The following is a 14,491-nucleotide window of genomic DNA, read 5'->3' on the forward strand; positions in this document are numbered from 1 at the left end:
AATTCCTTCCCTGGCACAACTTTTAAAGGTGCAGGACCATGACTAGAGCACAGAGACCATGCTAGCTGTGGGTGCAAACAAAATGCAAAATGTGTATATTATGGGAAGGTTTTGTGCACAAAAATGTGTATATTTGTGAAAATAACTAATAGTGAATGTAGAGAAAATGCATATAAATGGGGAAATTGTGTGCAACAATGCACATACTAGAACATATGTATGAATATTTGTGCAATTAAATCTTTATGTACATCCATATCCATCTATCTATATAACCTATATATTTGGGTGTGCCAAACCTCTTTCAGCCTGAGGGTCAAATCCCCATGAGTGGGGCCAGAGTTGGTTCTCCTGCCACAGGTGGTGGGATATCTTACACTTGCCTGGATAAGAACATTGGGAGCTGCTTAGTACTGAGTCAGACCATGGGTCCATCTAGCCCATGTAAACATTGGCCCCGTTCAGACAACACACTAAACCATGCTGCTTAACCACAAACAGCATGGTTTAGCGTGTTGTCTGAATGACGGGGCCATTGACCGGCAGCAAGGGCTCTCCAGCGGTTCAGGCAATAGTGTCCCTTGCCCTTTCTGGAGATGCCGGGATCGAACTTGAGACTTTCTCCATGCAAAGAAGGGGCTCAGCCACTGAGCCACGGCACATGCCCTCCCGTCACAGAATTAAAGAGAGGGGGTTATCAGCCAGATGGCACGGCTCCCTCAAGTTTCAATCCCCCTGCAGGTTTCTCATGCACACCTTGAACATCTGAATCAGCAGAAATGCTCCTCCTGTGTACCAGAAGCACATAGTAACTTACCCCACGTAATAATGAAGAAGTGGGTTAGGTTGGCAGCGGTGGTGTGGTTTGTGGGGACATGGTGATGATGGCAAACAAGATGGGCCTGTTTGGGGATGGGGGGGAGTCACTGAGCTCACCTTGGCCAAGACCCTCCCTCAAATCCAGAGCTAACACTGGGTCCAAGAACATGTCCCATAATCTTCTCAATAATCCAATACTTCGGTGTGAAGATAACCAAATTAGGGTGCAAACCAGAAGGGAAAAAAAGGGTTACAACTGCCAGCATTGTGCAGCCAGCATTGCTAACTGGGGAAAGCTAGGAGTTGAAGGATGTTTTTCTGTCTAAATATGCATAGGGTTGTGCATTGATATATGCCCCATGGAGATCTAAGAATTTATTATTATTATTATTATTATTATTATTATTATTATTATTATTATTATTTATTGCATTTTTATACTGCCTAACAGCCAAAGCTACTCGGGCGGTTCACAAAAACTAAAACCATTCAAAGTATAAAACAAAAAGTATGAAAACATGATATAAAAATGAACAGCCCAGTCTCTTTCCAATAAATGTCCATTTCACATCTCGTTAGTCATAAATCTGTTCTGTCCCATTTCTGCATTAATCTCCATTTTTAAACAAAAACCTGTACAAAACTTTATTAAAATGTGTTATTCTTAGTGATTTTCTCACAAACTATGCATTTCAACAAGTCTTTTATCGAAAAATACACATTTTGGATGATGATGATGATGATGATGATGATGATGATGATTATTTTATTATCCAAAATCCAAAGCCTAAGTGCCTCCTGCTCCACTCATTAGCCCTGGAGATGAGGGTCAGATAGTTCAGCTTCAAACTGTGGACCAAACAAAACCTTTTAGCATCCGTATCAAGATTGTATTTGGTGTATCTGGTGAGGAATGACTGATGGGCTCTGCATTATAAATTGCTTCTTTTCCCCCCAGAAAGTGACCATGTTGTGTTGGTTCCTGTTTCCAGCTCTCTTGCTGCCTGCTGCTGAAGGCTCTGACAGTAAGTTTTCAGATTGCCATTTTGGGAGGGTAAGAGGCTAGTGGAGCATAATGACCCTGTGCAGACGACACGCTAAGCTACAGTGGTTAAGCATTCTGAGCTATACGTTATGGCTAAGCGTGTCGTGTGAACCATTCCTCACCATGGTGGCTACATAACCATGGTTTAAACACACTCACTAACCCTTTGCTGCAAAAGGGGTAGCAGCCTAACCATGCCTTAGCCTGTTGTCTGAACAGGCCCACTGGGCTTGCACAGGGGGGCATGTTGGCTTCCATAAATCCGGCCCTCCTGTATTCTCAATCTAACCTTCTGGGGTTTCCCCAATGCCCCACCCTTTTCTCCCAACCACCAATTATTTGGTAATTTTCTGGCATTTGTGTGGGTTTTAGAGGAATACCTCCTCTAAAGCTTAGTGACCGGCAGTAAGAACTTTAAATTGGAATAGTATTATTAATTACCGTATTTCTTCTATTGTAAGATGCCATCGATTGTAAGACGCACACTAATTTCAGTACCACCAACAGAAAAAACACACCCTAAGACACACCCACGATTCTAAGACGCACCCCATTTTTAGAGATGTTTATATGGGGGGGAAAGTGTGTCTTAGAATCGAAGAAATAGGGTATTATTATTATTATTATTATTATTATTATTATTATTATTATTATTATTTATTACAGTCATATACTGCCCCATAGCCAAAGCTCTCTAGGCAGTTTACAAAGACTAAAAACATTGAAAATTTAAAAACCAATATACACATTTTAAAACCATAAAAAGCATAAAAACAGACTACATACCAACTATCCAGGGGTCAGTTAAAAAACTCAGCATATGCTGTTAAATGCCTGGGAGAAGAGAAAAGTCTTGACCTGGCACTGAAAAGATAACAATGTTGGCGCCAGGCGAGCCTCGTCGGGGAGATCGCTCCATAATTGGGGGGACACCACTGAGAAGGCCCTCTGCCTTGTTGCCATCTGCTGAGCTTCCCTCAGAGTAGGCACCCAGAGGAGGACCTTAGATGTTGAGCGCAGTGTACAGGTAGGTTCATGTAGGGAGAGGCGTTCCATCAGGTATTGTGGACCCAAGTTGGTATATTTGTCCCTGCCCTGTTTGCCTTCTGCCTCGCCTATCATTGGAGACCTTCTCCAAAATTGGATTTGCTGAAAGAGGTTTGGTGCAGACAAATATATAGATTATATAGATAGATATAGATATGGATGTACATAGAGATTTGATTGCACAAAATGCATTTTCACTATTCTCACTATTAGTTATTTTCACAACTATGCACATTTTTGTGCACAAAACCTTCCCATAATGTACACATTTTGCATTTTGTTCTCATTTTTGGGTTGCAGAACTGCATTCCAAAAGTCAGAGTGGTGCAAATACTGAAGGATAATGATATTTCATTTTTTTGTATCCGTTTGGGAAGTGCCCACTTCACTAAAATGTGAACTGAATGAATCCACTCCCCTTTCCTCCTCCATTCTTAACTAAATGTGAACCACGTGATGCATGAAGCAGTTCTTAACGGCTTTTGTTTTTACAAGAATGCATGCACAGGGACCCCACATCCGGTATACGTAACACCAGCAAGGACTCAGGGTGCTTAAAGCGGTTCCCACATTCATTTTCCCCAATCAAAACTGCCTCGTCCAAGCAGCTTTCCCACCCATGAGAGAAGAGTATACTGTACCCACTTATTTCCCCCCTGTGTTGACCCTGCCTCACCCCACAGAATACGGCAGGGGCAAGGCAGCCTGTGGTGTGCATCAAACCCTATGTTTGAATGGGCAAACAGCCTCTCTGGGAAGGTGGCATCAGTGAAGGCTGGTGGTTCTGACTTTGGTTGGGCTGTGCATGCATTCTGGGTTTCAGTCAGAACCAGCCAGAACTACACAAAGTGCTGAAAAGGTGTCAAAGCTTTCCAAGATGCTAAACCTATTTTGGGGATAGGGTTCAGAACTGCACTTTGTGTAGTTCTGGCTGAAACCTCAGAATGGATTCACAGTCCCACCAAAATTGGAGTCACTAGCCTCTACTGGGTGGCATGTGTGTTCCTATGCGCACACACACACGCACACACACACACACACACAGAGAAACAAGCACATGGACACACAGCACCATCACCTCTGGGATCCCACTTGGAGCTGCTTGTGCTTGCATTAACACAGAACCAAAAATCTTTGCAAGACTCCTAAGAACTGTGAAAATGCAGCATGTCAGAGGTGTTTGTACGTGGGGCACGGGAGGGGGGATGAACTCCCTTTTTTCTGATTTAGCGTGGCAATTTTGCAGAGGGATTGATGCGCATTCAGCCTGCATGCACATGCACCCATGACATTGTCCTGCTCTGTCCTTCTGCCAGCCACTGTCAACCGCCACAGCACTAGTCCAAGCCACGCAGGGCACACATGCGTTTATTTCGAAAGCCCCTGGTTTTTCTGTCTGCTTTCTTTGGACATTAAACTGCAAGCAAGCCAGCCCCAAGCTGTAAATATGGGAAGCTGCCAGCCAAAGGCGCCTTTGCTTTCTGTGGTGGGATGAAACCTGTGATCTTCTCTGCTGTTGGCCAACGGCTGACCCATTCCCTCTGCTGCAGGTCACCTGATGGAGCCTCACAGCACAGGAGAGGAGGCTGCTGCACGTCCTCCTGGGAATCTGGGCCCTTGCTTTCCAAGCCCGTGTTTTCACCAAGGAGATTGCAAGGAGGTTGGCAATAGACCCGTTTGCACTTGCAAGCCAGGCTTCACTGGCCCGTTCTGTAAAGGTAAGGCCAGTTGGGGTTAGCCTGGCCAGGATGCATTCCTGAAGACTCCCTGGGGATGGGGGAGAAATTCATGCCCAAATTTACGCTTTTGAACCAATACGGGAACTGAACATGACTTATCCTTTGAAAGTCGCACATGCCTGAAGTTTGCAAGAGTTCTCCAATCAAAAAGTGCATAAAGAATTAGGGAAACGTTCACACATAGTAGTGAAATATATATATATATATATATATATATATATATATATATATATATATATATATATTCAAAACTGCATTATATTAGTAATAATATGAGCTAATAGTAGAATCATAGAATCATAGAATAGCAGAGTTGGAAGGGGCCTACAAGGCCATCGAGTCCAACCCCCTGCTCAATGCAGGAATCCACCCTAAAGCATCCCTGACAGAGGGTTGTCCAGCTGCCTCTTGAAGGCCTCTCGGGTGGGAGAGACCACCACCTCCCTAGGTAACTGATTCCATTGTCATACTGCTCTAACAGTCAGGAAGTTTTCCCTGATGTCCAGCCGGAATCTGACTTCCTGTAACTTGAGCCTGCTATTCCGTGTCCTGCACTCTGGGAGGATCGAGAAGAGATCCTGGCCCTCCTCTGTGTGACAACCTTTTAAGTCTTTGAAGAGTGCTCTCATGTCTCCCCTCAATCTTCTCTTCTCCAGGCTAAACATGCCCAGTTCGTTCAGTCTCTCTTCATAGGGCTTTGTTTCCAGACCCCTGATCATCCTGGTTGCCCTCCTCTGGGCTAATTAAATGAGGGTCTATGGCCATTTTTGCAGGGAGACTGAAAAAGAGAGCTCAGTTGCTCTCTGGAGGGATTCTATGGTGCCAGTGGTTCCCCTCGAAACTTAATGGTAGTGTTAATGCTGTGAGCCTGTGCTTATGCTGAGACTATATATGTGTGTCAACAAACCGCACATTGCAAAAAATACCTGTCAGCCTCCAGTACATTGGAAGATGGTGGCTCCGATGTCTGTGGGGTTTTGAATCCATTCTGGATTTCAGTCAGAACCAGCCAGAACCCTAAAGGAGTTATCCAAGGTGCTGAAAACAATCCCCAAAATGGATTAAGCACCTTGGATAACTTTTTTAGAGTTCTCCAGTGCAACCACATCTCTCAAAATACTAGAACCCAATGGGGCCATTCCATGAAGCTGATTGGTGGAAGATTCAGGACAAAAAAAGGAAGGACTTCTTCACACAGTGCAGAGTTAAATTAAATTATGGAACTCACTACCACAAGATGTAGTGATGGCCACCGATTTGGATGCCTTTAAAAGGGGGTTGGATGAATTGCTGGAGGTGAAGGCTATCCATGGCTACTAGCCCTGATGGTTGTGTGCTATCTCCAGTATTCAAGGCAGTAAGCCTGCGTGCACTAGTTGCTGGGGAACATGGGTGGGAGGGTGCTGTTGCACCATGTCCAGGTTGTGGGTTCCATATCAACAGCTGGTTGGCTCTTGTGTGAACAAAATGCTGGACAGGATGGACCCTTGGTCTGGTCCAGGATGGCTGTTCTTATGTTCTTTTGATTGGTTCTGAATGAAACCCAGAGTGGATTCATGGCCAAACTGACATTAGAGCCTCCAGCCTCTACTCTAGTAACCTCATTCCAAGGAAACCAAATCTTGGGCAAAATGCTCATGCCTTTCTGGAATTCTCACCCTTCAGAAAATTGGAGTGCAATCAAGGGTATCATGTTCTTCTCTCCCCCCTCCCCCCCCCCGCAGAAATGGTGGTGAAATTGCAATGTGAGGAAGAGTACATGAAGATGATGGTGAGAAAGGAAGTGTTTGAAATGCTGAAGATCCCCTTAGCACTGGTCCACTTGAAGAACAGCTCCTGCAAAGTCTCTGAGCAATACGATGAAGGAGCAGGTTTCTGGGGAGCAAAACTGACTGGAGAGAACCATACCACATGTGGGTCTGTGATTAAGGTATGGCTCCTTCTCTCCCTCTCCAGCCTCCACGTTGCTCAGTCATGTGTCATTAGATCTTTCCACTGCTCTACACAAGGAGATGATGGGGTGCATTTGCTTCGGTGGGCTTTTTGCTGACTTCAGGGCCCGAGAATACACCCGATCTCACCCACCACTAAACGGCTTTATGCCAAGTCTGACCGTTGGTCTATTTAGTCCAGACTTGCCCACTTTTAGTGGTTGTGGCTCTCCAGGTCTGAGACAGAGAGGGGTGGCTGTTGGTCCTAGCACCCAAGTTCCTCTCAGTTCTCCCTGCAGAAAGATATACGGATTGTGCAAAATCCATTCCTTCTGCATTTCACAGATTGTCAGGCACCTTCCATTGTACCAGCCGCTCATCGAAGGAACTGTGTTTTTTGTTTATTTTTCAGATTTGCGCAAATTCGCATTGGCGAAAATGTGAAATCACCCCAAAGTGTGCAGATGCTCCCAAAATGTGCATTTACACCCTTTAGACCATGGGGGAAATGTGCATTTTCAGCTGTTTTTTTTTTTAATGTTCATACTTTTCTATTACTAAATTTGTGCAAAATTCAGGAAAGTTAGAAAAATGGCCAACAAGTCTCTGGAATCCACCCAACTGGGGAAATCCAAACCATGACTAGGAATTCATAAAAATCCCTAGTCAGGAGTGATTGCTCTTCCCTCTCTCCCTGCAGAGAAAAGGGGGTGGGTCTTTGGGGAGGGGCTTCTGGAGGTTGGGCCCGCCCCTAGTGGGGTCTGGCCCCAATCACCTCAAGCAGTTTAGTAACTCCTATTGAAATGTTTTCTGACCTTTTCTAAAATGGCTCAACTGAAACACGAATAGGAAGTAATGCAAATAGGACTCACAGCTAAAACAGTATTTGATTGGCTGGACTGTCTCTCTGTCATGCATCTTGTGTAACAGAGCTCCCCCTGTGGGTGCACTTTGATTTCTGGTTCTATGTTACGGCTTCCTTCACCCATGGCTGTGGCTTGAATTAGGGCTGTGCGCCACTTCAGCTCCAGAGCCAAATTCTGAGCCAAAGTGAGCCAATTTGGACCAAATTGGTCCAGATCTGGAGCAGGTCAAATTTAGGCTGAAGCGGTCCAAAGCAAGTTGGATCAGGCCTGGAGCACTTCAGAGCACTTTGGCCCAATCCAGACTGTCCCCCACTTGCTCCTTACCTGGAACCCTCACAAGTGCCAGCATCCATCCGCACGTGTTTAAGGGTCGCCATTTAAAGAATGTCGACTTGTATATTCCCATGAAATCCATTGGAAATGGCGACCATAAAGTAGCCATGGATGCAACATTATGCCATTTCCAGAGGGGCATGGCTGGGAGGGGCATGAGCAGGGGCCCTGAGGGCACCCAGTGAAGATGGCGGGCCTGTTGGATGTCTGAATAATTCAGACATCCAAATCTCACTTTGGTTCCAGCTTCAGATCAGGGTGGATCTGGGCTGAAGGGGACCAAGGTGGATCAGGACTAGTTCAGAAGCTCCAAAGCAGCCTCCAAAGCAGGGTGGGGGTCCGTGCCCAGCCCTAGTTTGAATCCCCTAATCCAATTTATGGTCCATTTTTCAGGTCAACAGCTCCCATGTGCATTACGCCAATGTGATCGAGTCAGGCAGAGAGGATCAGGGTGTAATCACTAGGAGCATCCTCACCCAGGTTCACTTCTCCTGCATCTACGCCTACAAGCGTGTGGTCGGTCTGCTCCACCCAATCAAGGCTATGGACACGTACGTTTGTTGCTTCGGCTCTGCCAGGCATTTCATCTTCTGATCTACAGAGCCGGCCCTACCATTACCTTGAGTGAAGCAGTCAGCTCGGGTGGCAGAGGTTGGGAGTCAACAGCGAGGTGTGGAAAGAGAGAGGTGTGTGCAGCTCAGCCTGCTCTGCACCTCCTCAGGCTGCGGGCTTCAGGGTCAGTGACGGATGGTGTCCCACCATCCGTGGTGTAGGGCAGCCAAGAGAATAAGTATAAAAAAACGGGTGAGGGTAACCATATAACTTTCCACATCTATGGATTACTGACTAGTTTGGGGGATTTTTTGGGGGGGTGCCTCTCTTTCTTAGGATTGTGCAGTTTGCAGTCAAGGAAGGGGACTTCACGGTGACGATGGTGCTTTACGAGAACGCCACCTACGAGCACCCCTACCGCCAACAGCCGCTGACACTCCTCATGACTGACACCCTCTACGTCCTCCTGCAAATTGAAGGGCAGGATCAGGTGAAGTACTTCTTCCTGAGCGTGGAAGACTGCTGGGGCACCCCGACGGCTGACCCAAACCACAGCACGAAGCACCCGCTGATCATGAAAGGGTGAGAGCCTGGAGGGGGGGCCTAGCTGTGGCTATTGCTTCTGTAGATGACATTGGCCAATGGATCACGGTGATGGATTAGGATAAAATTGGCTGCTCTAGTCAGTGTCCTAGGGCTTCTCTACACCAGGGCTTTATTCTGCACCTATACCAGGGCTTCTGCTTCTGCATTCTTTACAGGATTAAGACTGGCTTCTTTACATATCCTTATATGCGATGTTTTGGAAGATTTTGGGGATTTTTTCTCTCTGCAATTCTACATGTTCCATTATATAGCCACTAGATGGTGCTGCAGCATAGCACAATTGCAGAAGTACATACAACCTTTGCAGCCCTTCATCGCGCTTCTAGTAAAAATGCCGGACTTTCCCGATCTTAAAAAAAGAAGAGCTGGGATAAAGGTTATAAAGCACAGGAGAAGCCCTGGAGGTTGACGGCTTCATGTAAAGAGCCCACAAACTCCCATGAATGACTAATCGTAAGCACATGATAGAAGCCTCATGTAGAGATGTCATATTGCTCTGCCAAGCAGCTGGACCTCATGACAGGGATACTTGAGGATGTCACTCAGCCCACATTCCCGGTAAGCCGGCTTGATCCACACGCCCTAAACTATTGTGCAGATCAGAACTCAGTTATCCTTTGGATGTTTCCCTTCTCTGGATTTTGCGGTGTATCTGTCAGCTCAAAATGTGTGTAAAAATGTACATTTTAAGATAAAAACACTTAGAAGTTTGTTCTTTGAGAGAAAATACATTAACAAATGCATTTTATGGGAAAATATGTATTTAAAATTTAAATACAAATTTTCAGGAGGATGAAAAAGCAGATCAATGCCATAACAGAACAGATTTATGACTGAACACATGCAAATCTGATGTGGACCAGAAATCAGGCTGAACTGCCCATCCTAGCAAAAATGCAGGTCCCAGGTTCTCTGGCAGCTTTTAAAAACAAATCTGGGGTGCATCTTTTGGCTTGAACATGACAGTCACATGTTTATTATTTGTGAAAGCCCTAAAACCCTCGGCTGTGTATAAAATGCATTAAAAGACAGGCCCTCTCCTGCCGCGGGAAGAGGAGATTCAATCTCGCCTCTTGACCCTCAGGGAGGAGTTCTGCTCTCTCTTCCAAAGTCAGATGCAGACCTCCAACCTCAGAAGAAGAGATCATGGATGCTCCTTGCCTGCTTCCATGGACCTTTCCATGACCCTTCCCTCTCTGACAACCTAGGCAGCGCAGGGAAGGCTTTTGATATGCACTGTCCAAAATAACCCTAGGCCTCCTCGCTCTCAGCCCTCCCAAGTTTGCAACACTGGGAGGAAATAGAGCCAGTGAAGGCTGGGGGCTCTGATGATAGTGAGGAGAGCTTGGAGAACTCCTTTAGAGCTGTGACTGGCTAGGACTGAAGCCCGGAGTGGATTCACCGCCCCACTGGTATCGAAGCCACCAGCCTCCACTGTGTAGAGCTGGTCTAAATGCTATGCTACTCCATCCTCCTTTTCGCCCCGCTGGCAGAAAACATCGGAGTGTCTTGACCTCGAAGCGCTCAGAACAAGCCCCATGACGGCCCTGCCCAGCTGCAATGCACATGTGCAGAGGGGTGAGTTCCATTGAACTTAGTAGGACTTACTTCAGAGTAGAAATGCATTGGGGGGATTCTACATGTCGTACTGAGGGCGCTTCTATGCCCCCAGTGCACCCCCAAAGCGATCGTGTAGCTTGCCTGGGAAGAGACGAGGAAGAGGCGTCCTTGCCACCGCCACCCACCTACCTCCTCGCCGGCCGGGTTGGAGAGCTCGGCAGAAGCCGAGCTCTCCGACCCGGCCGGCGAGGAGGTAGGTGGGTGGCGGCGGCAAGGACGCCTCTTCCTCATCTCTTCGAAAGGCAAGCTACATGATCGCTTTGGGGGCGCACTGGGGGCATAGAAGCGCCCTCAGTACGACGTGTAGAATCCTCCTTGGATTGCACCATACATTTGTGAAATGAAAGATGTTAGGGTGCACTCTGTTCTCAAAGTCCCCTCTACCCGTTCCCAGAAGTATAAGGGCAGCCTGCACTTACTTGGTGGGCTGAAAGGTGCTTTGAACGTGATTGATGCTGCTGCCATGTGTTCCAGGGCTGAATGCTAGCACTGAAAAACCAAGGTGCGCAACCCTGGCTCTGCCAGCTTGGCCTGTGTTTGGATCTGAGCATTTAAACAGCCGCTTGAGGTGCGATGCGCGCTTGGCTTCTTCCAGGTGTCCCCACGACAAGACGCTGAGCTTCCTAAACGCCATCGGAACCAGCACCACGGCGAAGTTCAAGTTTCAGATGTTCCAGTTCAAAAACTTCACGGAGGTGTTCCTGCACTGCCAAGTGCGTCTGTGCATACCAGACAACCAGGACCCCTGTGCCAAGGTACACCCCGTGTGGGCATCTATGTGTGTGTGCATGTAGTGTGTGAGAGTTGCGTGTGTTTGTGCATGCAAAGGGTGTATGGGTGTGCATGAGGTGGTTGTGAGTGTGGGGTATGTTTGCTGCGTGTGTGTGTTCAGGATGTGCACATAGAATCATAGAATAGCAGAGCTGGAAGGGGCCTACAAGGCCATCGAGTCCAACCCCCTGCTCAATGCAGGAATCCACCCTACAGCATACTTGACAGATGGCTGTCCATGCATGGAAGGTATGTGTACAGGGTGTGTGGGGAGGGGATGCAGACATTGGGTGGGGGTGTAAGTGTGCGCGCGCATACGTGGAGGCATTGGGGTATGTGAGGTGCATTTGGGATCTATGAGTCTAGGATCCTGGGCTCATTCTTTCATCTCTTTAGGGCTTGAATATTTATTTGGTGCAATGGAAGAGCTGTTCTCTCCCATGTTCTAGCAATGCAGCCTGGAGCAATTAGGCCATAATAGTTGGCACGTAATAAGTGATGGAGAGATCCAAGCTTGCTTGAGTGTTGTTTTAAATGAGGCACATTCACTTCGGTGTAGGAGAATTTGAACAGCAGAGCTGCCATGAAACTTTGCCAACACTTAGAAAGTTTTCAAAATACCTGGCAGTGCCAGGTAAGGGAGGAGGGACGCTTACCTTCCTCCGTCGCGGGCTTCAATTGAGGCCCCAGTTGAAGCTGGAAGTGAAGGCCTCTTCCAGCTTCAACCAGGGCCTCAATTGAAGCCCGCGACGGAGGAAGGTAAGGGGGCGGGGTGGGTGTTTGGCTTATCTTGGGCTTCTGACAGCGCCACCGTCCATATAGTGATGGCGGCAAAGCCGGATCTCGCTCCGCAGAGCGGAGCGGGAGACGGGCGGAGCGGCGCAAAGCGGATTGGGCCCGATCCGGATTTTCCGGATCGGGCCATGAAGCGGATTGGGGGGTCTGTGCACACCCCTAGAGACTACCTACTTGGTCTGCCCCACTAAGGTGATCTCTTGTGTCCGCTATTTTCTGTCTCCACAGAGTTGTTGAAAGGATAAAAAGGGATGAAAGCACACCGTTTCTTCCCCATAGCTCTTGAGGCATGGATGAGGAGGTCTGATTTAATTACTTCAGTTAGGAAAGGACAATAGGTGGCCATTGGCCCACACGTGTCTCTGAAATTTGGTGGTACACCAGCAAAAAGGAACGGGTTTCTCCTTGTTTGGGAGAAAGATCAACTTTTTTTTTTTACCACTGCCCTGCTGAATTTCGGCAGCAAATTTGATGTCACAGCGGCACAGGGGGCTAGAGGTGGGTTTGGTGGTGGGAATTGGCCCCCAAGAACCCCAGGAGTCTCCCACCCCACCTTGATTCAAGTAGCCTTCAAAAGCCAGGGGTTGCCAAGGCTGTGTTTCCTGCAGAGCTGGCTTATTGTGTGGCTGTGAAATGGTTTTGCTAAGAAGCAGGGAAAATGGAGAGCGAAGCTTGGAGCTGCGAGCCGAACGATCCGAAAATGCATGCTTTGCGCATTAAGCAACGAGGTGAGACCATGTTTGCTTTGGCCTACAGCAATGTCCCAGCAAGCAAAGGAGCAGGAGGGCGCTGTCGGATGACTACAGGAAGATTGTCTCCTACGGGCCCATCCAGTTCCTGGTCCCGTCACACCTGGAAACACGGAATGCCAAAGACCAACAGTCCCTCTGGAGTATGTACACGTTTCCCTGGATTTGGTCATGATGTTGGAAGTTAAACTCTATTCCAGAGATAAGCAGAATTAGCAGCAACTCTCAGCGTAGAACACAGCAAAGACACAAATAAGGCTCAGGATCCTTTGCTTAGTTAAAAACAAAGCTTTTTACTGGCAGTTGAATAACTTAGTTACAGCATCACACATATTCACAAATGATCATAATGGTTTACACAGCAGCAGCATTACAGATGGAGTGGATAATCAAAAAAGACACAAAACACAGGCATTTATATAGAGAAAAACTGTACAGTCATGGGAATCACTAACTGAAAAACATCTCCAGCCAATAATTCAATCATTGTCCAGCTGAGGCCTTGACATTTAGAAAATACATTTCTGCTGACTTCTTCATATTTCTTCTGGCCTCCAGGCACTTGTAAAACAGTGGGAAAAGTAAAACCAGATCCAATCCAGGATCCAACACATGAGTCATCTGGATCCTTCTTTGGGGGGCACAACCCCCATCCCCGGTGACACATGCTGATGTGCCTATGTCCTTCTCCCTTTCTTTCTCTTTCCAGGCGTGCAGATGTGGATCCCTGGTGCGGTGGCGTCCGCAGGAATTGCCGCCACCTTCGTCTTGATTGCTGTTGCAAAAGCCATGAAGAAGTGAGCAGCTTGTAAACAGCAGCATCCCAAATAAACCTCCTGATTGCAAACAATGGTGGGGCAGGCGTGGACCTTTCTCTAAGCCATGAGCAGAGGTGTAGCGGGGGATGTAGCACCAGCACTCTTTGACTAGCAGGGATACTGACATCATCTGTATAGGATTCTCTCTTTCCTATGAGTTTAGCTGCAATCCTCATAGGCGCTGGGAGAAAATGAACCTTCCCAGCAATGGCATCACGTTCCCTGCTGCAATACAAAGCATTTTGGGGTGGCCTGGCCTTGAATGGGTGATCAAGACCAAGACCCCTGAGCTTTGCAAAAGAGCTGCTTCTGGTGGAGATGAAAGCAGCTAGAAGGTGTTTGCTGATATATGGATCAGCTGCTGGAATTTTGGGACTCTCCTTGAGGCCATGGCTACGAGTAAGGTCATAGAATCATAGAATCATAGAATAGCAGAGTTGGAAGGGGCCTACAAGGCCATCGAGTCCAACCCCCTGCTCAATGCAGGAATCCACCCTACAGCATACTTGACAGATGGTCATGACAGATGGTCATGACGAGTGCCTGCATCACACCAGTTTTTTAATTCACTGGAAGTGCTTCAGTGCAACCCAAAAGGCTGGTGCAAAAAATAAACACAAGGATAATAAAAATTGCTCCCCCAACAAAGGCTATAGTGAATGTGTGCTGAGCTGTGATTGGTTCAGCTGCCTGATGAGTCACTGCCCATCTCGAAACCACACCCCTTGAAAAAGACAAAAGAGTAGTGCTTGAAGACGCTGGTGTGACTGGAACATAGTGGGATGCGCACAAAGAAAATG

General features: G+C 47.3%; 1 protein-coding gene across 1 annotated transcript; it reads left to right on the forward strand.

Annotated features, from left to right (window-relative positions):
• The first annotated feature begins 1,786 nt into the window (after positions 1 to 1,786).
• LOC134408953 (uromodulin-like) lies at positions 1,787 to 13,715 on the forward strand. The gene is made up of 8 exons (XM_063141472.1): positions 1,787 to 1,844; positions 4,462 to 4,629; positions 6,375 to 6,580; positions 8,174 to 8,331; positions 8,669 to 8,914; positions 11,154 to 11,313; positions 12,881 to 13,016; positions 13,583 to 13,715. Exons 1-8 carry the CDS (start codon positions 1,787 to 1,789, stop codon positions 13,672 to 13,674), a joined length of 1,224 nt encoding a protein of 407 aa, XP_062997542.1. The 3' UTR covers positions 13,675 to 13,715.
• Positions 13,716 to 14,491: the final 776 nt, after the last annotated feature.

Source organism: Elgaria multicarinata, chromosome 14 (genome assembly GCF_023053635.1).
Source record: "Elgaria multicarinata webbii isolate HBS135686 ecotype San Diego chromosome 14, rElgMul1.1.pri, whole genome shotgun sequence".
NCBI lineage: Eukaryota > Metazoa > Chordata > Lepidosauria > Squamata > Anguidae > Elgaria > Elgaria multicarinata.